This window comes from Protobothrops mucrosquamatus, unplaced genomic scaffold (genome assembly GCF_001527695.2).
Source record: "Protobothrops mucrosquamatus isolate PMUCROS unplaced genomic scaffold, P.Mucros_1.0 scaffold56, whole genome shotgun sequence".
Taxonomy (NCBI): Eukaryota; Metazoa; Chordata; class Lepidosauria; order Squamata; family Viperidae; genus Protobothrops; species Protobothrops mucrosquamatus.
In genome coordinates this window covers 585,200-608,306 of record NW_015386436.1, presented here as the reverse complement: position 1 = coordinate 608,306, position 23,107 = coordinate 585,200, and the positions used below count along the sequence as shown (strand labels likewise).

General features: G+C 47.3%; 2 protein-coding genes across 2 annotated transcripts; one reads left to right on the top strand and one right to left on the bottom strand.

Annotated features, from left to right (window-relative positions):
* Positions 1-1,121: 1,121 nt before the first annotated feature.
* FEM1B (fem-1 homolog B) lies at positions 1,122-6,506 on the bottom strand. Its single transcript, XM_015811923.1, has 2 exons — positions 6,259-6,506; positions 1,122-2,910 (listed from the first exon to the last, which is right to left on the bottom strand). Exons 1-2 carry the CDS (start codon positions 6,504-6,506, stop codon positions 1,275-1,277), a joined length of 1,884 nt encoding a protein of 627 aa, XP_015667409.1. The 3' UTR covers positions 1,122-1,274.
* Positions 6,507-11,187: 4,681 nt separating this feature from the next.
* CLN6 (CLN6 transmembrane ER protein) lies at positions 11,188-18,905 on the top strand. Its single transcript, XM_029283335.1, has 6 exons — positions 11,188-11,205; positions 12,696-12,794; positions 13,958-14,146; positions 14,806-14,861; positions 16,321-16,446; positions 18,614-18,905. Exons 1-6 carry the CDS (start codon positions 11,203-11,205, stop codon positions 18,903-18,905), a joined length of 765 nt encoding a protein of 254 aa, XP_029139168.1. The 5' UTR covers positions 11,188-11,202.
* Positions 18,906-23,107: the final 4,202 nt, after the last annotated feature.

The window sequence follows — 23,107 nt, the reverse complement described above, 5'->3', positions numbered from 1 at the left end:
CAACGTAACAAATTAGAATTAAGACCTGGTTTCACATTCAAGATTTTATTTGTAGTACAAAGACATATACCTGTCTCCAGAATGTCTTTTCGAATAGAACTGACCCATTTAAAAAAATGACAGACCGTTCTTCCACATTTTGACAAAGTGACATTTAAAATAATGGCAAGTGCTTCCAAAGACCTGTCAAAAATTTAGCCCTAGGCTGCTGACGTTTTTGCCAAAGATGCTTTCCCAGGTCAAACATTTTTCACACAATCGAGTTACTACGAAAAATTAACCAGATGGCTTTGGGAGGGAGGCATTTTTTTGGGGGGGGAGCCATGATCAACAGACTGAAAACACAACATTATTTTCAGGGCAGGACAACGTCATTTATTCTTCCCTGATCCTTCCTGCTACAGTTTTCAAATATTTCTAAAAAAATATGAGCTCATCTTTTGAAAAAATCCGTGCTTGCCAGCTAGTTGGAAGATAGTAGGAAAACGCAATTCAGATAAAATTCTAGGTGAGGGGGGTCTATCCAAAACCACCATGCTTACCCATACACACATAAATACCAACAGCATTTTTGCATGTCACTCAACTGAAAAAATACTTCTGCATAAAGAATTGAGTTGGAAGAGTTGTATTAATTTTTTGTTCTAAGAATCAATGAAAAATATACTATTAACAAGCCCATTCTCTTGTCTGAATTTCTGTCTGATGGGAAATAATCAGTTATTTTCATTTCATTGCAAGCAGAAATTAGAAACAAAAGTTACTGATATCGGTGGGAATGAAAAAACGTTAAAAAAACAGGCTGGTGAAGAATACATTTCCCTGGATTGTGTTATATGTGTCAATAAAATCCCAGCAATAATTCTCACCCCCATCTACCCCCACCTCCCACCCCCAATGGATGACTCCCCAGACTGCTGCATAGGTACGTACTGGCTCGATCTATCAAATGCAAAAACACTTGGCAGATAGTGCTTAAAGCATTCTTGGCTGTCAATGGTAAAACCCGTGTGCATCAAGAGTGCTGTATCAAAATATTTTACCCTTATTCTAAGTTAGAGTTTCTTTTGTTCTCCTCTAAGGGAAAAAGACCCCATTTATCCTGCCACCGGATGATATATTTGGAAATCAAAGCAAAACATCAAAGAGCTGACTGGTGTCTATTCGCTCCTGAAAAAATGGAAAAAGAAAGGAAATTCAGACTCTCTGCCTGACATTTTATTTGACCCTTCATGGAGGGAAAGTGAAATTATCACCATATAGATGTGGCCTAGTCAGTGGAATTCTACAAATTCTTCCAAAGTCTTGGGAATCTGATTGTGATAACGGATATGATAAACCCGCACAGCTCGAGCAGCCAGGCACTTCAGGCTCAGTTTCATCTGAGTCTTCAAGAGGATTTCAGACACCCCCGTTGTACTTTTGTCAAGAGGAGTTTTTTTCTGTTTGTTTGTCATATCTGTGTGAGCACCAGCCTCAACCAAGCTAATGATGATCGAATGCAAGGTCAAAAAGTCACTAATGGGCCTGTTGTACTGCACTATGACATGTAACGGAGTGTTCCCTTCGTTGTCCACAGCATTGACATCAGCACCACAATCCAGAAGAAGTTTGGTGACCAGGGCGTTAGGGAAGCTGCAGACATCGTTGGTATGGAAGTCATCGACTGGTGTGCCGGAGTTAACAGCGTGGTGCAACAAACTAGACCCATCTCGTGTCCTGGGATCCAGGTGGATTAAGTTATAAATCTGTTTATTAATTCGTGATTGTTCCTCATCCCTACACTGGGTTTTGGTTGAGATGCACACCAAGTACAAGAAGGTAAAGATGTTGCATTCATAGTTGTCCATGGCTGTGTGAAGCTCAGCTTCTGGAGAACTTTTGACCCTGGCCATCCCTTGCTCTATCTCCAGGACGCTACATCTCAAGACGCTCTCAATGTCCTTGGCTTTCACAGGCTCATTCAAGTGTATCATCTGAGAGAAAACTTGAGCGAATCGGAGAAGGTCCTTGTGGGTATTCCTACTGCCCCTCTGTCGTAAATGCAAAGCATGGAGCCAGAGCTTAATGCACTGTTCAAACTGCATGTTATCGGCATAAACAGCACCGCGGTAAATAATTGGATGTGATACATCAATATTATCAGAACCCAGGATCCGCTCACGGACGATGAGGCCCTCCATGTGCAAAGCATCTCGGTCCTGGCGAATGGATTCCAGCTCTTGAGGAGTCCGGCATTCTGTCCGGTTGCCATAGGCTTCTATCTGAGGCAGGATGTCCTTCTCTAGAAGGTTCTCGCTATCTCTGTACCGCTCCAGCATAGCTAAATATAAATAATGATAGGTTTTCATGATATCGTAATTTTCCCGGTCGTTTGCAAAAGAGGCACCCAGGAGCTCCAAAGCTTCAATCCTGCTCTTGCGGTCACAGTCCGCATGTGCCAACAGCAGCTCCACAACATCGGCTTTACAGCTCTCTGCAGCTACCTTCAGCGGCGTCATTCCATGGCCATTCACCATCATGGCAGATTTCCACTTCACCAGCTCTCGGACAATCTCCAAGTGACCCGCCTCAGCTGCAAAGTGCAATGCTGTAGCGCCACAGTGTGCTTTGGCATTGGGATCCGCATGCTGCTCTAGAAGAAAGCGCACCACATCGACGTGGCCCTTGTAAGCAGCAATCATAAGGCAAGTGTTGTCGTACTTGTTAGCGATGCTGATGTTGGCATTGTTCTCCACAAGGTACTTGACGATGTCCAGCCTGCCGTCAAAGCAGGCAGCCCGCAGAGGGGTGGAATTGGTTACGGTAGTGTGGTTAACATTAGCTCCATGGCTTACCAGAAGCTTGACAACTTCGAAGTGGCCTGCTCCGGCTGCACACCACAATGCCGTGGCTCCATCGATGACGTAGCTGTGGAAAAAGAAGAGAGAAAAATGTGTGCAAGGGGCATAATTTTAGTAACGGCTTAAAAATAAGTCCATGAGAAATAAGAGATGGAGTTTCTCTGTTCAGAGAGATAATTCAGAAAGAGGGAGAGTGCAAAGGACGGGTATTAAATGAAAGAATCAAGAATAGCCTTAAGGATTGTGTTTTTGTGTAGGCACACAACCAGGGCAGCTACATACAGTAAGTTCCATATATTGGAGAAGGCAAGGCTAGTTTTAAAAGTGCATTTCACACAACGGTGAAACAGTCTAATCCGTAAACAGGCCAGCTGGTGGGAGCTATTTGCCAGCCACATTAACAGGCAGTTTACAAAATACAACCACAGATACTAAAGAGCACCGTGCCTATTTTGAACAGATGAATGATAACTGATGAAAAACATGAGCACATTCCAATAGACCAGTTGTGGTCCTTAAGTGTGTTCTAAGAAATGCATGACTCAGGATGAAAAAGCCCCCAAAGTCTGAGAAACGTCACCAAAGTTTAAGCAAACGCATGCATGGAAAGTTCGGGGAGGGGGAGGGGAAAGACTTCTACTCATCTCACTAGCTTAAAAGAAAAGCAGTAGCAATTTAGTTACCCTCCTCAACTGCATTTATAATCTTAGATAAACTCCATGATACAAACCAAGGAGACAAGTTCATTGACTGAAGGGATGCAACCGTTTAGCTTTTCATGTAGTGAAACAAAGGTAACTGGTAAATCCAAAGTACGCTAACCCACTGAGCATAAGTTTATTACACAAAAAAAATAACCAAGTAGATCTAGCAGAACTTAACTGAAGCTACTGATTTTTGTGTGTGTGTCTGTTTCTGGCAAACTGTTTTTCAGCAATATTTGTTTAGTTAAATAACAACCTAATGTATCTGGAATTTGGCATGATTTATCCACTTAGGAAAGGCAACTATGTCTCAATGGCACCCTTTCCTAGGAGGCCTCACCTCACGCTGCTGTCCTACCCTTTACGGCAGGAGTCCCCAACCTGTGGGCCGCGGCCTGGTAGTGGGCTGTGGCCTACTGGCCACCGGACCGCAGGACAGGCTGGCCAGTGCATGCCCGAGTGTGCACACCCTCACTTGCGCTAGCGCCATGCCCCGGGGCGCAAAAACGGGCCACCGCCACGCTGCAAGATGCAAAAATGGCCACCGCCACGCCCCGGGGCACAGAAACAAGGCGCTGTGCCACACAAGAACGGGGCAGGGCTAGTGAGTATCACACGGGCACTAGCCCCACCCTCTTTGCGGTGCACGTGTGTAAAATGCTTCCCCCTCCCTCCTGTCCATCAACCGACAAAGGTTGGTGACCTCTGCTTTACGGGATAGTGGGTGAGTGGAGGGAAGTTGCTGGGAGGGAGTCTAAAAACAGTGGGCAATATCCTGGCACAGTGAAGCACGTAGGTTCCAAAGCTGCTTGAAGGAAAGAAGAAATGGGGCCTCAAAGGTATTAATTCCAGGCTCAGATGAGGACCCTGGGCAGAATCCCAGGCATGGCTTCCTCCAAATTTTCTTTGCCAGGGAATTGTTGGGTGATTTGTTTATTTTTAATTCTGCAGCTCTTCAGTTTGCCTCTTGTAACCTGTTGTGGATCTTTTGAGTGCAACAGCTGCTTCACAGGAAGCCCCTTCAGTGTTCTCTTCGGAAACTCTCCACAGACTCCCAAATAGCTTCTTCTGGATACCAGAAGCGACTGTCTGCAAGGTGTCTTTCAAGGTTACCCCTGTAAACTATACGATAATTTAACAGAACTCCTTATTTTTTTAAAAAAAGCCTAACGGGAGGGAAGCCAAGCAAGTGAAGAAGTTCAGCTGAAGGCTCTACCAATCTAGTTCCCACATCCCAACAGTACCTAAAATTCAGCTTGGATAGCTCTTCAAATTAGGGGCTTTCAGAGGAAGCTAGTTGTCTTCCTGCCTCCAACTAGACAATTTCTGCTGTTTAATCCTCCCTTCTCAAAATCGGAAAAAATAGCTGTTGTACTCAAGAGATTTTAGCACACAGTAACATTGTTTTCATTTTATCTAATTAGATGTTCCAATATAACTTGTCCTATCTTACCTAATCCATTTCGCCAGGAGCAGAGAGCAACTGGGCTGTCTGGCTGTACACAGGCCCCTCTAGGCTCCCCTCCCGGGTGGTATGTCCCACAGCTCTCAGCGATGTCACAGAAAGAAATTATCAAGTATATTTGGCCAAAAAGAGAGAGAGAAAGGTGGCCAATGATACAGCAGATACGTACAGGGGAAGTGTTTAGCATTACATGTTTAAGCAGTTTGTATTTGTCCTTTTGGTCTGATATCTTTAAGTGAAATAATTTCAGCTTCGCTGAATCAATATCTTCTAAACCGGTATAACGCCGGTTTGACTGGAAAGAACAGAATTAGAAAATTGAAATGCACCCAAATTCTTTCAGATGAGACCTTTAAGCCATTTTTCCAATACAGTCCAGCTTAACCTTGGTGCTAAATAACTCCCAATAATTCTCACCAGGAAATACATAAAGAAAACTCCATGCAGTAAAAGACCTTCAAGGCTTCATCTGTGCCCACAATATTCCACTGAAATACAGAGAGGCTAATGTTCAAAGGCTTCATGTGTTTGCTTTTCAGAGACTGTCACAGTAAAAATGTGGGAGGGAACCCCAGTGCTTCTTAAAGGGTGGAGCGCCTTTTCTACAAAACAACATTAAGATCCCTGACTCTAATTATTGTCCTCATATAATGCAAGACACAGACTTGATTATGATCGTGAACAGTCCTGTGATCTGGACCTAGTACATTAGAGTAAATAACTTGTGCTTGAATAGATGTTTACTTTCTCACAGCCTCCCTGCCTTCCTTGTAGCTTCCTAATTTTCCAACAAACTCCTGCCTTGCAGGAGAGAAAATAACTGATGGCCCACACAATAACAGTAGGTTCAGAGGGAATGAAATGATTAAATTGCACAGGGATGAGAAATGGGACAGCGATCGGATGGCAAACCTGCATACATCATCGCCTGTTGCATGCAAGTAATCTTAAAAACTCAGGCGATGTCCAGTGTCATATAACACCCCCTCCTAATTATAGTCCAGCATGATCAGAATTACACAAGGCAAGAAACAAGCAACCGCTTTGGCTGCTCCTTATTCTTCCACTTGTCGGGATTGGTGACGACCGTTTATTGATACTGTACTGATGCCCTCCAGGGGGAAGGAAGATGCCCGCCTCACCGGTCAAGTTAACACACACCCACACCCACACCCCTCGAAGGGCGCTGCAATGGACCGGGCGGCGCCCCCCACCCCACCCCCGGGAGCCGAGAGGGCGCACCTACCCGTCGAAGCGGACGGTGCCGGTCTGCTGCGTCTGCACCCGGTAGTGCTCCAGCAGCAGGCGCACCACCTTGGCGTGCCCGTTGCGCGCGGCGATGATGAGCGGCGTGGATCGCTGCCCGCCCTGGTGCGTGACATGGCCGAGCAGGTAGCGGACGTCGCCCTCGGAGCGGTTGAGCAGCAGGGCGGCCAGGGTCAGCACCCGGCCCTCGCTGGCGGCCTTGTAGACGTAGCCGGCCAGGCTCTCCATGGCCGCCTGCTCCTGCGGGGACCGCCACCGCGCCCCGCCGGCCTCCCCCGGAGGGGCCGGCGCCGGCCGGGGCTCCTCCCGCTCCCCCCCCTCCGTGGCTCCGCAGCGGGCACGGGCATGCGGGCCGGCCCCCTTGGGGCCCGGGGGGGCGCCGACGCTCCTCGTCGTCCCGCCGCTCCCGTCGCCCACCATGCGCGGCCGGTCAGACGGGCCCCATGGCCGGCCGCGTCCTCGTCCTCCGGGCAGCGCTCCTCCTGGGAAGGGACCCTCGGGGCGCAGGGTCCGTTGGGAAGGCCGGAGCGCCCGTCCTCTCCCCCGGCCGCGATCCTGGAGGAGGAGGAGGCGGCGGCGGCGGCACCAGGAGGAGCAGCGAAGGGCCGAGCCGCAGAGGCCTTTCCGGAGCACCCCGGAAGCAGGACGGAACGCTTCCTTGCTACTACGGGTGCCCGGAAGGGGCGCGGCGCTCTCGCTGCGGAGGGGCGGGGCTGGGGGGTTACGGAACGTCGGAAGCGCCCTTCCGGGCGTCCAATCAGCGTCAGTTGTTATTAGCATGGAACCGAAACCGGATGTAGCTATGCCGTCCTCTGCAAAACCAATCCGTCCCGGAAATCGCTGTTCAGACGAAGTGAGTTCCGGAGCCCGGCTGCTGAGCGGGCGCGAAGGTGTCTCCGTTCCTGCCTGTTTCCTGGTGGGGGGAGCGGCAGGTGGCGACGTGGATGGAGCCCGGCACGCGCTAAGCCGTGACTTACTTGTGTTAAACCACAATTCTGCGATTGCAAACTACTATGGGACCCGATGAGTGTTGGTTGATTTAAACTTGGCGCGCGGTGCGAGCTCAGCCATCAAAATCTCTTTTTCAGGCTCTTGATGGGTTCCCCAACTTTTTGGGGAATGACAAGGCTCTTCCTCCAGGCCACCAGCCCCGCAGCGGGCGGGAAATGTGGCTGGCACAATACCCGCTGGACCTTTTGCAATCCGCCTGTGACTTGCTCCAGAGACCTTCAGGGAACACAGCCTTTGTCCTGCTTAGTCGTTGGTAGTACCAGATGCCTCAGTAATGTAATCTTGCTAATTGGACCGGAGGCCTGTTCTATATTGGTTTCAGTAACAAAATGAATAGTTAATTCAGAGTCATGCAACTGGAGATGTTGCCACCTGTAGAAATAATACAAGACCAATTTCATGTATTATGCATGGACCTGATTCAACCAAAAGACTCTTTCCGCAGCTTGCACCAGAGGCAGGGGCAAAAAGACTGGTGATTCTCTGCTGCGAATAATCATATTTCCACTTGTTCTTTCCATATCCCTCCTGATTCTTGATAGTATCTTTACTCTTAATCTCCCAGGATAGATGATCTGAATATGGTAATTCACGAGCAATGCACATGCATCAAAGAAGCTCCTCAAATGTTCAGGTTGACAGGCAGAAATGCCACAAAAGCAGGAGGGAGAGGGGTTTTTTTACCCTTGTTTTTGATCAATTGAGGTTACAGTTTCTCTCTACATAAATATGGTTGTAAATTGGATTGCTTCAGTTCAGGAGTGAGTAAATTTAGGTCAAGAGTGAGCACATTGTTGCTGTGTATTTTGATTTGTGCAATTTTCAGTGTACTCATTTATAAATATTGGCTTATGTTTAAGTAAGTACGCATTCCAAAAACAAGCACAAGATGTACAATTAAAACCTCTACCCTTCTTAATCTGCCATATGCATAAGCCAGTATCACCCACGTTGTTCCAGATTTCATTACTGGCAGCAGCAGAATACTTTGAATGTGGAGGTAGCAAGAATACTGTCAGATCATTCTCTTGCTCCTGTTTGGTCCATCATGTTTGCATCACTTAGGAACAAAGTTTGAATCAGAAGGGAGGGTGGACCACAAATTGCTGCTGCAAACTATCATAAAAGTAAGAGATGTGTAGAAAACCGACTGAAAACTCTTGGATCACTGGATCAGGATTTTGATGATGGTACCAATCTTACTTTATTGTCTTGTGCTATTAATGACACATGAATGTATGGAAGGTGAAAGTTTTCCACTATTGGCTTTCTCACCAAAAAACTCTTTTATGCCTAACTGAATTCAAGAGAAACACAGTCAAAGGAGAGATTGCCTACAAAAATTGGTTGCTTTCTTTTCCTCCTGTCCTTACAAAGCAGAGAGATTGGAGAAAGATCTGAAGAGAGTAAGCTGTTTGCTCTTCTGAAAGCAGTGTGATAGTGTGATCTTGCCAGCAGCAGGAAAGGGTCAGGCAAAAGAGAGATTTCCTACAAAAATTGCTTGCTTCCCCTCTCACACACAGAATGGACAACTTTCAAGAGAATACTGCAAATTGTGTAGTACAATTCCCAACTCCAGCCTATCAGTCCAATTGTATTCCTTTTCATGTGTAGAACAAACAGCTGCCTCTCCTGCAATCCCTTTCTCTCCCATCTCTATGCTTTGTATGTGTGTTTGGGGGGGGGGGGTGTCATGCAATGGGGAGGCAGCCTTCAGAAATTCCTTTTTTTCTCTTCCTTCTCCACACACACCCTCCAGTAGATTGGGCTGCGGTGTGATTGTATTACTTTTTGAGGTGTACAAGAGATTAAGCGGGCACTTAAACCTTCCAAAGCATGTGGAAGTGTCCATGGCTAACGTGGCAACTCAGAGCCGGGCGCCTTCGAGGGCGACGGTTCCTTCTCCGAGCTGGTCGGCCCACAAAACGTATATCCGGAGCGAGGCCGAGTCTCAGCCGCCGCCGCCGAGTACGCTGGCTGGCTGGCTGGCTGGCCGGCCGTGGGGCGGGCGAGCGAAGCGGGGAGCAGCCGGCACTTCGCCCCGTAGCTGCGCCGAGGCCGGGCGGCCAGAGGGGGCAGCAGATCTTCCGCCGGGCCGGGGCCGCCAAAGCCCGTCCCGGAGCGTCTCTCGCCCGCATGGCGGCGATGAACGGCGACCGCAGCCCCGCAGGAAGGGAGCCCCCCGCCGCCGCCGCCGCCCCGCGACTCCCGGCGTCCCTGAGGAGGCGCCACCCGGCCACCCGCAGGTGCTCCGTCCCCCCGGGACCCTCTTCCTGCCGCTGCCGGCCGGAGCCCCGCGGCTCTCGGCTCCGGGGCCCGCAGAGTCCTCCCCTGCCGTCTGCCGCCGAGGAGGAGCCCGCCGCCCCCTGCGCGCGGCCGAGGGGCTGGCGGGGCCGGAGGGGCGGCGGGCAGGCGGGCGCCCCTTCCCGGGAGAAGCGCGGCGGCCCTTCGCTCCTGCTTGGCCGCCGCGGGCTTAGGGCGGGCTACTCCGGCCCGAATGCCGGCGGGCACGGCAGCCTGAAAGCGGGCTCGCCGCCAACCGGAGCCCCCGAGGGAGGACCCGCCGCCTCCGTTAAGCAGAGCCTGGAGCTGCCCGGCAGAGCTTCGGCCGTTGCGCTGCCCTCCCTCGGGAGACGGGAGCTCTCGCTGGCAGCCTCCACCAGCCAGCTTGTCCGCGGGCTTTGCGGAGGAATCATCCCGGGCAAGCCCGGGCTGCGTGGGGCGCGGGAATCCGGCTTTGTAGCTCGATTTTCCCAAGCTCAGAAACTTTTAGGTGCGCGGACTGCAACTCCCAGAATCTGCTGGCTGGGAATTCTGGAAGTTGAAGTCTCATTGAGAAACTCTGAAGTGGCTTCCCACGACCACTGACTCTGCTCTCTCGAGCCCTTCTTTGAGGCTGAAGTGAAGCCGGATCTGAATATTCCCACGCAAAGCCTGCCTTTTTTCCTCCCCCCTTGACCGGTCCACAAGTGTCCTATAGTATTTGAATTTGGTGTTTTGGTAACAGCTCTAAGATTTTGGGCGGAGTTTCGTGTTCCTTTCTCACGTTCCTGTCCTTGGATCCGCCAGTCTGTTCCAGATTGGCACCTCTGGTTCTGGCACCACCCCTATAGTCCCATTCTCCCCCCCCCTTCCAGGGGTTTTCTGGCATGCAGGATGCCAGCGAAGCGAATGGCAGACCTGACAGTCTGAAAAGGCACAGCCAGACTCCTTTTTTTTTTTTTACCATCTTCTGTTAGACATTTTGGATTTAAAGACAAGATAGTGGGCTAATTGGGGGAAGGAAGCAACCCGTGTCCTTTGAAAAATCAGACATCCAGGCAGGATTAAAATATACATGACCTGCAGCCACTTGTTGAGGCAAAGGTGGGTCTTGACTTAATTGATGCCCCCTCCAAGATCCTCGTGGCATCCTGGAGTCAGGCAGGGGTGTCACAGAGTATGGTTAAAATAAAATCAAGATGGGGCCAGTTTGACATGATGCACATAAAAACAGGTGGAACTTTGTTCACACCCCCATGATTGCTGTTTGACTTTTTTTTAAAATCCTGCCGAAACTGCTGAGGACAGGTGAGTCTGTGGTGGCCAAAGGTTGGTGACCTGTATTCTCAGATCTCGGATGCACCAAGCCAGTTCCCAGAGAACAACTAATTATTGCTCAAACAGGTGTGGAGACTGCTGCCATGCTGCCTTCCACAGGGATGGTGGTAGAAAGATACCGTTCCTCAGTGTGTGTCGGTGTTTGTGTGTTGACCTAACTTTCTGACATTGCATCCATTGCCTTCCTGCTTTCGCTCACAGGCATGGAGCAGTCCTCAAGGATGATGTTTGCAGGAATTCCTGCTTTCATTTTGACTTGTGGTTTTATTTCACTCTGCAAAACTGGGTCCTGGACTTTGGTCGGCCCATCGCCATGGTGAGTACCCCCGGGATGAGGTTTCTCACCGACTGATTGATGTTAAGGGTTCAGATGAGGTAGAGGAGTTGAGGGCGAAGATGCACTGGGAGAGAAAAATGAAGATTCTTTCCCAATACAGATAGTCCTCGATTTACAACAGTTCGTTTAGTGACCGTTCAAGGCTACAATGGCACTGAAAAAAGTGACATGACTTTTGACCGTCATATGATCAAAATTCAGATGCTTGGCAGCTGCTTCATATTTATGACGGTTGCCGTGTCCAGAGGTCATGTGATCAGCTTTTGCGACCTGACAAGCAAAGTCGATGGGGAAGCCAGGTTCACTTAGCAAGCGTGTTACTAATTTAACAACTGCAGTGATTCGCTTAACAACTGTGGCAAGACAGGTCGTAAAATGGGGCAAGACCCACTTAACAAATGTCTCGCTTAGCAACATGCATTTTGGGCACAATAGTGGTCGTGAGTCAAGGACTATCTGTTCTGGCTTTAGCATTCGGGTTTGGGCAGCCCTGCGGGCTCTCTGCTCTCAGGGTTCGGTGGGATCCTTGAATTCGGCTTGCAGGACTCTTGGACTGCTCTGGGAGGGAGCCTCTGCCTGCCAACACTCCTGACCGCCTACACGGCCCCCCTTTCATCTCTTGCTCACTGATGGTTGACTTTTACTCTTGCTACTGAAATAGTGTTTCCCGCTTCTTCGCCATTCTCCAAAGTGCGTCAAATCTGGAGGGGAAACAAGGGGCTGCAGGCAGGACAGAGGCAGCAGAGAGGCTGGCTGGGTGGCAAGCCGGGTTCATGCTGGGAAGGTTTTCTGCCGAGTCCAGGATGGTTGGTGGGCCCCTCAGTTTGGCAGAGGGAAAAGGCTGTTCCTCTTGAATGTGCAGCTGGGCCGGTTGCTCCGTTCTCATTTTAAAATGTTTAAAAATTGTTTTAATTTGAAAGAAAATTAAAAGGGACGATAACATGCTACAAAGCTTCCAGAATCATCTTTATTTCCAAGAAACCCTGGAAGTAAACCAAGAATTATTCGCTTTCAGTCTGATCTCTTTATCCTCCTCTGGCATCCTTGTTCACATGAGCATAAATATGCATTGAGTGTAAGGTCAGAACTGTGTGTTATATTGTTCTACAAATATGTAAACACGTCTCTTGGTTGATACGAGAATAAGGATGGTGATGCTTTATTTTTTCAGTGTCTGCTGATTGTCCCTTGCAAATCCTCCTCCCTATCCTGTATGCATTTTGCAAAGAAGATTTGGGATTGGGGTGTTCACATTACTCTGAGATTAATTTTTCTTGGCTTTTGACATTCCCTCCCTGCCCCCTCTCTGTCTCACCCATGCAAACATCCCCACAAAAAACAGCAAGCAAAGATGGCCTTTATAGCCAAGCTTGACAAAAATCTGCAACAGGAAGCCCACCAATAATTAAGGGATGTCACAGTCTCCCCTGTCTTGCTTCTTGCTTTTTTGTGTGTGTCTCCCTCTGCAGATTGTGCTTCCACTTGAATGGTTTCCCCTGAATAGGCCGAGCGTCGGCGATTATTTTCACATGGCCTATAATGTCATCACACCCTTTATTCTCCTGAAGGTAAAATATTTGTTGGGTTCTTTGGTTTCTTCTTGCACAAAACCATCTAGATCAGTGTTACTCAACCTTGGGAACTTTAAGATGTGTGGATATTAATTCCCAGAATTCCCTAGCCAGCCATGCTGTCTGGCGAACTCTGGGATTTGAAGTCCACACATCTTTAAATTGTCAAGGTTGAGGATCCTTGATCTAGATAAATGCATCATCCATCAACTTTTTTTCCAGACTCTTAAATTCTGGTGCTGGGGGGGAGAGAGAGAAGAAGCCAACTTGTGGGAGTTGCGAGCTGTCAGGCCCACATGTGAATTGGACAGTATAATTTCTTGCCTGGAAATCATACATTGTGATGTCCTAGTAAATGCAGCTCCAGTTTGCAAGATAGTTGTGCTTCGCTACAGGGTTCATTTACTCTTGGTCAGCAACAGTGAGTTTTGCCACAAGCTTTTAAAAAAACCGGGCAAGATTAAAATATCTGAAGGTCGTGATTGATGATAGATGTTTCCCTCAGATTGCCATCTCCCTGAGCTGGAGTCAGGGTGAAGAGTGCTCCGTAAGCAGAACCTTTGGAGGTGCCTCCTTGCAGACCATGCACACGCCTACAAGTAGCTTAGACTGCAAGCCCATCATCCCAGTGACTGAGGCTGGTTGACGCAGCCGGTTGATCTTCCAAGGAGACCCAGTCAGGCAAGGCTGCAGGAGGGGCAAGATCTTTCCAATTCTAGATTTCAGATGGTCAGGAAAGGAAAGGGTTAAGCAGCTTCGGATCCTTGATTGATTTATGGCATAAACTGTCCCCTGCCCAAGTCCATAGGGGAATTCACAGCAATAGATAAGGTTTACTTTACATGTTCAAATTCAGGGTACACAAACTTGGCATACACGTGTTGCAAAAGTTGAAGAAGAAAGGGGGCCACAGAGAACCTTCTCCATTCTGCAGTGGGGGTGGGGGGAGATGCTGCTATCTCCAAGGAGGGGATTTAGGTCAGGCACGGATGCTTCTGCAGAGACTTTATTTCAGGAACAGTTTTTGACTTTTTTTTGTGAGAGTTGGGTTCCTCTTAGGAAAGGGGAGAAGATTTCCAGCTTTTGCTTGATGGAGTTTGGGAGGGGTTGAAGGGGTCCGACTTTGCTCCCCAGCCTCAGACAAGTTGCTTTGTGTGCAGCTGATGGAGCGCTCCCCCAAGGCTCTTCCCCGATCCATGGTGTATCTCTGCATCATCGTATTCGTCATGGGGGCCAGCATCCACCTGGTGGGTGACTCTGTCAATCACCGACTGATATTCAGCGGCTACCAGCTCCACCTGTCCGTCCGAGAGAATCCAATCATCAAAAATCTCAAGCCGGAGACCCTGGTGAGAGAGGCTGGTTCACTCTGCTTCTGACTCCTGACACTGCTTGTCTGTCTGTCTGTCTATCTCTAGTGATCTATATCGATCTATCTATCTAACGATCTATCGATTGCTCTATCTATTTTATCAAGTGATTTAATGCGGCACCCATCTCACCCAAGCGAGAGCTCTGGGTAATTTATGGGATTAAGAACAATCCCAATGGGACCCAATAAACACTTAACTGCAAGTAGTTCTCAACTTATGACTGGTCACTTAACAACTCTTGGAAGTTATAACAGAATTTTAAAAAAAAGGTACCTATGAATTGTAGCATCCCATGTTCGTATGACTACAATTTGCTACTTTTTTTGCTGTTTTGCCGGAGAAAACGGCCAAAAATATCCATTGGCTATGCTGGATTTAGCTACTACCACCTGATTTGTTTGACAATGGCAGGGAACTTGCTTTATGACCATCATAAAATGATCATAAAATCGAGTTTGGTCACCTGATGCCTTGACTTACAACCTCAATAAATTACAACTGGGCTCTGCTTGGTCATAAGCCGAGGACTGCCTGTCCCAAACCCCCCTGCTAGCAGAGCTCTTTGCTGCCTGGCCCAAGTGCCTGTCAGCTGGACCCCTTCAGTGTTTGGACTCTTCCATTTCCTTCCTTTCCAGATCGATTCCTTTGAACTGCTGTACTATTACGATGAGCATCTGGGCCATTCAATGTGGTGAGTCAGTGGCTGCGTTTCGAACCGGCTCCCTTTCCCTGTTGCTGCCGGAGAAACGTGGCCTGGTCTGGTCCTGTGGGCTGAGACAGTGTGAGAGACTGTCTGGGCATCACGAGAGCTGCCGGCATTTGCTGGGGGGGGGGGATTGGGAGCAAGCAGTTTCCGTTTACATGCACAGCCCAGCTCTCTGTGGTTCACTAAAGCGGCCCTCCTTTTCCAGCCCTCCACAGGACCCCGAGGAAAAGGTGCTGCTGCAGCTTTAAGAATCCTATTCATTTTAATGGGCCACTGCCTTAAAGCCACAGGATCTTTTTCCTGCCTGTGGGACACTAGTCAGCCACCAAAAATGTCATAGAGATTAAGCACTGAGAAAGTAGCTACGGATCAGGAGGAATCTGTTACTGCAATGTTTCTCAACCTGATGTGTGTCAGGCTACATCCCTAGGAAAGAAAGACCCTGGACTCAGTTTGATTGAAGTGACAGGTTCTAAGGATTGGTGGTTGCAAACAAAGCAAGGCTAGAACTAAGGTTCCCGCGTGAAACGTTACAGCATTTCCCCCCTTCTCCCCGGCCCTTCCCCCTTGACCTGTCTGTCTTCCTTTTGGAAACCCCTCGGATGTCTGGTGCCACTTGGTGCAATTCACATTCCTTTCCCAGGATTCCAGGCCTTGAAGTCTGGAATCGGCCTGTTCTCACCACCACCCCGCTCATCTCTACCTTCTACACGCTAATTGCTTGCTAATTGCTTATTTCCTCTTTGCCCCCCCCCTTCCCCTAACAATTTGTGGTAGGTTTGCAGCAAAGCATTAAGCTGACGTGGCAGATCTGACAATGTGTGGATTTCAACTTCCAGCATTCCCCAGCCAGCTCTGCTCTGCTGGCTGGGGGATTCTGGGGATTGAAATCCACATATCTGCAAGTTGATAAGGTTGAGAAATATTGTGTTAGCGCCTTTTCTGACCAGCACATTTGGTTCAAGTCATATGTCTTGGGATATAAACGGGGTTGGTCAGAAAAGGCGCTCCTCCACTCCTCCAGGTTATTTTTTGCCACCAAAGACGAATGGGGCTCTCTTCTTACAATTGAGAACAGGTCTATGGTTACTGTAGGCTGGCAGGATTCCTGTTCTGGCTTAAATGTCCAGTCAAAGTGGCTGGGAATTTCTGGGGTGAATATGGCGAGGGGGGGGGAAAGATGGGGCTCTCTCACAGCTTGGTTACACTTGTAAGAACACTAGATGCTCAAGGACATAGACCCTGAGAAATCAAGTAGCATTTTTATTAGTCCAAGGAAGGTGAGGGCTTCCAGGCTCTCTCAAATGTCTCTTCAGGCCATTAAGCAGCTACCGTACTTTGTCCACTCTCCAAGCCAGAAGAACTGAAATGAACTGTTAAAACAGCAGGAAGCCCCTTTCCACCTTGTCCCTCACAACCTCTTGCAATGTTGTTCTTTTCACAGGTACATACCCTTCTTTCTCATCCTGTGCATATATTTTTCTGGCTGTTTCATACCCTGTAAAGAACAACAGCCAAGAATCCCTGTGGCTGCTTTACTCCTCATTGGGCCCAGCAGCCTCTACTACTGGTAAGTGAGCCAAGGTGACACAAGGAGGCAACAATACCAAGCCAGGTGTATCTGCTTGTGAGACAGTCGGCATCTCAGGGGTCAGACAGCTGGTGTTTGGACTGTCCCAAGTGGAACATAAAACAACAGGGTTGGAAGGGACCTTGGAGGTCTTCTAGTCTAACTGCCTGCTCAAGCAGGAAACCCTCTGCCATTCTAGACAGATAGCTGTCCAGTCTTTTCTTAAAAACCTCCAGTGATGGAGCACCCACAACTTCTGAAGCAAGTCGTTCCATTGGATAATTGTTCTCACTGTCAGGAAATTTCTCCTTAGTTCTAGATTGGATCTCTCTTGATAATCTTCCATCTGTTATTTCTTATCCTGCCCTCAGGCGCTCTGGAGAATAGGCCAACTTCTTCTCAGTGACGGCCCCTCAAATATTGGCAGATGCCGTATGTCACCCCTAGTACTTCTCTTTGTTAGACTACAGACACCCAAGTTCTGCAACCGTTCATTGTACGGTTTAGCACCAGGACTAATCTTTTAAGTCTCAATAGTTATTTTATTGATCCCCTGCGAGAGGAAAACGCCACGAAAGGGCTTGGCTCCTGGGATTCCTTTTTTCCAAGCAAATGTCCACAGTATGGACGGCCAACATGACCTGCTGACTCTTTTCTAACTCTAAAGCAGCTGCTCTGGTGGGGAAGAAACTCCCTTCCCATGAGAGACTCAAGAAATGGAACACAGGTTTACAAGATTTGCACAGAACAGAGTCATTAATTAACGCTATTAGAGATATCTCCTCTATTGGCAGTACAGGGCCTTAATTTTGCTGTATCACACAGATCCAATGTATTGACTTCTTCCACAGTCTGAATAGGCTACATCCACAGCATTTCTGCAGTCTACAATCTAGTCACTTTGCTAAAAATAAAAAAAATTAAAATTAGTGGGCAGAACCAATTTTTAGTGAACCCATGCTGGCTTCTAGTAATCTCGTTCCCAGAAATGGATTTCAAATTAATGGTTCTGTAGTTTCCACTTTTTTTCCTTTATAAAGATTGGAAATAATGTTGTGTTGTGTTGTTCAAATATATTTCAAATCTAGGCTGAACATTTGAACAGACTTTCCAAGACAGAATTTGCAAAATACTTCAATATTTTATGGCCCGGACTCTTGCCTGTTAAACTGCTAGGAGGAGAAGGATCTATCGATTCTAGCCAGGGGTCCTTTATCGAGGGGGGGTGGGGAAAGGGAGCTGTGCCGAACTGATCCATGGAGACAGTTTCAAACTCTGGTTCCGTTTCTTTCCCGTTTCAAACTTTGAAATTCATCCTGGAGAAAAAGAGGGGCGGGGGGGGTGCCTGCTCTCTGTCCCCTTTTAGTGCAGTAGTATCTGTGGGGTCTCCCAGGGGTCTTCGTGACTTTCTTCTCTTTGCGTTCCCTCAGCCACCGGCCTTTGTTCTAACCGGGTTGAATCCTGGCCTCTTTTCAAGGCCCTGCATTTCCCGAAAAGGGGGCTGTCTGTCCCATGGTAGCTGCTGCTGCTGCTCTTTGTTGCCAGGTTTTGCCAGCCTTCCAAGAATATTTCCCCTGCGTCTCTTTCACAGCTTGCTGAAAACAGTTTTAGGGTAGTCCTCAACTTACAACAGTTTGTTTACTGACCATTCAAAGTGACAGCGGCACTGAAAAAAGTGACTTAGGACCGTTGTTCATGTTTACAGCCCTTGCGGTATCCCCGGGGTCACTTGATCAAAATTGCGGCTCTTGGCAACGGGTTCATACTTATGGCGGTCGTAGCGTCCCAGGGTCACGGGATCCCGTTTCGCAACTGTCTGACAAGCAAAGTCAACGGGGAACTGGAGTCACTTAACAGTTGTGTCACTAACTTAACTGCAGTGATTCACTTAACAACCGTGGCAAGACAGATCGAAAAATGGGGCAAAATCCCCTTAGCAAAGGTCTCAGTGATAGAAATTTGGGGCTCAGTTGTGGTTGCAGGTTGAGGACTGTTGTGTATGTGAGGAGGTGAGGGGGGACAAGAGTCAGAAATTAGGCTGTGCCTTCAGCATCTGGCCTGCCCGCCCCTGCCCCTCTGGAGGGCAGCTACACCTTTCCCCCCCCCCGAGAAGGAGGGGGAACCCGGAGAAGCCTACGCAGCCACCTGGGCTCCCTTCCTCTTGCAGGTACCTCGTCACGGAGGGCCAGATCCTCACCCTCTTCGTCTTCACCACCTTCGCCCTGGTGGCGCTCGTGATGCACCAGAGGCGGAAGGGCCTCGTCATGGACAGCAACGGCCGCTTCCTCTTCTACTCCTTTGTCATCACGCTGGGGCTGGTGGCTCTCTGGATTGGCTGGCTCTGGAACGACCAGACCCTCCGGAAGAAATATCCCGGGATCATCTACGTTCCTGAGCCCTGGGCCTTCTACACCTTGCACCTCAGGAATCTGCCCTCGAGAAAGGTGGAGGGCCTCTGATGCGGCGGCTGCCTTTATTTGGGGAGACGGAGCCCGTCGGGCAAGTCGGCAGGGCTTGGGTGGCGCCCACAGAACAAAGGGCTCTGGTGTTCAGAGGAGCCCGATTCTGTCTGGATTCATTTGGAAGCAGATTCTACCAAACTGGGGCCTCCTCCCAAATCAATCTTTTTATTGCGAGTTCAGCCGTGGGCTAGAACAAGGGGATGTGGTCGCAGAAAGAATACTCGGAACCCAAATGAGTCTACGCCGTCCACTGAACTGACATTCCTTCGGCACCAGGGTTTGTATTTTCCCATGGTTTAAGTCCTCTGTGACTGGGAAGATGCTGGCCTATGTAGAGCTTGTTAGAACGTTGAATGGAGACGAGGGTCCAGGAGACACCGTGTGACTTCCGTTGTTCAACCTGTCTCCTCATTTTGCATATTCCATTCTACATTGGGTGGAAATCTATGCAAAGATGAAGAACTGCTTATCTCAAATGTAGTATGATCTCTGCATTCAGTTCTCAATCAGGGCACTGATAGCTAGTTTGATTGTTTACTCCTCAGATTCATGGTGCAAGTAAATAATATTAAGTCTAGTGAATTTTGAAATGAGAAAAAACACTGAAAATTTTGACTTTCAGCCTCTAGCTCTATGAATTCCTGGCTTTTGGCTCACTAACATGGACGTTGCAGATACAGCTGAACAAGAGAGAGGTTCAGTCGGTGGTGCAAAAGGTATTACATTAGGTATTACAAACATGAGATTAGGAGTAGCAGACCTGCAAGAGACGGAAAACAAAGAGGCTGCAAAGGGGGGTCAAAGAGCAGCTGCCATGTGGAAAGAGGCCGTCTGGCCCTGTACAGGTAGTCCTCAATTTGCAACCGTTCATTTAGTGACCATTCAACGTTATAATGGCACTGAAAAAAGGGGCTTATGACCATTTTTCACACAACCATTGCAGCATCCCTGTGGTCACGTGATCCAAATTCGGACACTTGGTAATTGGCTCATATTTATGACGGTCACAGCGTCCCAGAGTCATATGATCCCCTTTTGCAAAGTCAACGGGGAGACCAGATTCACTTAACAGCTGTGTTACTAACTTAACAATTGCAGTGCTTCCCTTAACAAATGTGACGAGAAAAGTTGTAAAATGGGACAAAATTCACTTAACAAATGTCTTGCTTAGCAACAGAAATTCTGGACTCAAATGTGATCGTAAGTCAAGGGCTGCTACCCACAGGGAAGTTCCTGGCCTTGATCGTGACACCTTATTAGCAAATTATCTATTCCCAGCAGAGAATAAGAATTGTGGTCCAGCCAGCGTTAGGTATAAATTAGATGATTTTTTCACTGATGAAGCCCACCAACCTCTTAGCCAGTCATATTATCAATAACTCACAGCATCCTTTAAAGTTAAGAAGTTCTTCACTGGAACGCTTTTTGGGGGATGCGCACAGGGAGGGACAAAAAAGTTAAAAGAGGATTCTGACCACACAAAACCCTTTGTCTACAGGTGCACTAAAATCAATTAAACAAGACCCCACCCCTGAGGGCTTCAGTCACACAGTTGCACCATCTTGACTCTTATTCCCTTTCAGATGGTCCTGCTGTTCTTGTATTTTGGAAACCTAGAGCAGGTCTTTTGTAGTGCAGAAAGGCAATTACAACTCTAGCCATGTATCCCAAGTGTTTTAATTTAGGCAGATAAAAGTGCTAAAATCCTGGATAGAGAGGTGGAATTTTTCAAGTTTGGCGTGCAGGTAAGCCTCTAAATGTGTGATAGATTCCTTTACTGATTTCAGGAAGAAGGAAGTTTAAGTAACAGACGAGGTAAATGGTGGGATAAGTTTTTCAAAACAAAAGTTGGACTTAATTGAGATGAATGATTTAGTCTCCATGAATGCAAACTTCTTTGTTTTTGTCACAGTAAAAATAACTATTTTGAAAGTGGGAGGGCAATTTCATAAGCTTGATGGATTAAATTAAATCACTTCCAGATATCTTCAAAGGAGCTCTTTTAAGCATATGTAATGTAATTTCAGTCCTTCAATGATCTCAAAAAACACTTATGAGGGATTGGATCTAGTCAGTACCGAATGGGTGATGGTAGAAAAGGTTGGAAGGTCTGTGAAGTCAATGGTAAACTATGCCCAGATTGTTGCTAAGAAAAACACGGACATTTCTGCATGTCAACAAGAAAAGAGCTGAGCTAGAATGAATCTCTTCCTTTTAAGAGTTAATTATCTCTGTTTAGTAGCACAAACTTCCCCAGATTGTGAGGATGGTGGTCACTATCTACATTTATCGGTGACGAGAAACCTCTTAGGAAACTTGTGTAGAAATTGAAAAAAGAAACCCAATTTTTTATTTATGATTTTGATGTTTAGCTAGGATAGATTATAGAAAGAAGAGTATTGTGTTGTAACTTGAGAGAGAGGTTAAAATTGCATTGATAACTGCTGTGAAGAATATCAAAGGTCATTGCTGTGTATCTTTTCTTTCGGGTTTAACTTTTTTGTTGCTTTTTTTTTTTGCTTTCTCTTTGCTTTCATTTTCTTTTCTGTATATATGTTGCATTAGTTTTTATTTTTAAAAAATTCTAATAAAATTATATGGGGAAAAAAGGAATTCTGGAGGATGCTAAGTTCGAGAAGGCTGTGCTAGCATGTTATGCTCTGAACCAGATCTGTGAGCTGCCCTCGTGAGGCCACTAGATGGATGTCTGTGGGAGGGAGAGAGAGAGAGAGAGATGCCGCCTGGGGAACAATCGGATAAGAGAGGGCAGAGCTCACAGCTGCATAAGGACAGAGAAGGAGACACAGAAAGGAATCTCCCTAAATTCCGCAGTGTTAAGGAATCTGGGAGATTTGTACTATCAGACTTGCAAGAATCTGTTAATCTAGTTTTATAATAAATGAGTAGAATTAACTTTTCTGGTCGTGTTTCCTGACTGGTTTATCTGGGAAGGCTGACAGCTGTTTGAACAATCATATCCAATGAATGTACATCAGTAGCCCCACATCTGGCTACAAGATTGTGTCACCTGGAGTACTAATAAAAAGAGAGTATTTATAGCTCAGGGTTGAGTTGTGAAGTCCTTGGTGCTTTCTGATCTTGGCTGTTTTCTTGCAGATGTTTCATTGCCCACCTAGGGTATAAGCCAGACATTCTCCTCTTGGTCACAGAACACACATGCAGCATATAATGACCCAGAGACATGATTTATAACCTCTCCAAACCTTGAGAATGGTCAAATATACACATTCTCATGTTTCTGCAAGGCATAATGTGGTATGAAACTCCAGTGCAGTAAAAACTGAAATAGAAAAAGGCAGCACTAATTATATGGCAGTAATTACCTGAAAATTATATTTTGCAATTGTGGATGCTACTAATTTTGAACTTTGTTTGGATTCCCTCCCTGAACCACAGTTGCCATTGATCACTGCTCACCATCTCAGCCGATAGAAGTCTGTCATTACGTTTGCACTCATCTGCTCCACACCCCATCCGTTCTCTCACAAAATAAACAACAGGAACTAGTTATGAATTCACACTTGATTCTGACTAGTTTTTATGTTATGGAAAAAGAAAACTTAGCCACACTGAAAGGAAGCCTTAATTATATGGTTCAATTAATTGCTTTCACCAATCCCCCTTCAGCAGTTTTCTGATCTTGTGAGGTTTTGCTGTTCTGTTGGCATTTCAAAGGAAACCTGAACCAAGAATATTTGGGTTTAATAAGTTCATGTTTGTAATCATTTCCTGACACAACAATTGTGAAATTCTCCTTCCAGAATGGCAAGACATACCTCCATCCAGACTGAGTGGGTGGGAAACATACGACTTATCGAGAGTGACAGAAAGTTAATTGCCAAATGATTATTCTTAATTATTCTGATGTTTGAAGGTTTGCATGCAGTGAACAGTCAATCAAGCCCAACTTCAGGATGTATGCAGTTGTGTTACAAGAGCACTGCCACAGTCTTCTGACCTCAGCATCCTGTTTTCCACAATGGCTAATCAAATGGAACATACAGAGGAGAAACATAATAGGTCTCTATGACCATTGCCTCTTGCTGGCTTGAATTTCCACTCTCCCTGGTCCAGCTGGCTTCCTTCTTGGTCACATTCAAACAGCAGGATGTGCATAAAAAGGTGCAGGGCTTTGCACATATGGCTGCATCTGCTATCTTAACTTTTTTGACCCCCTC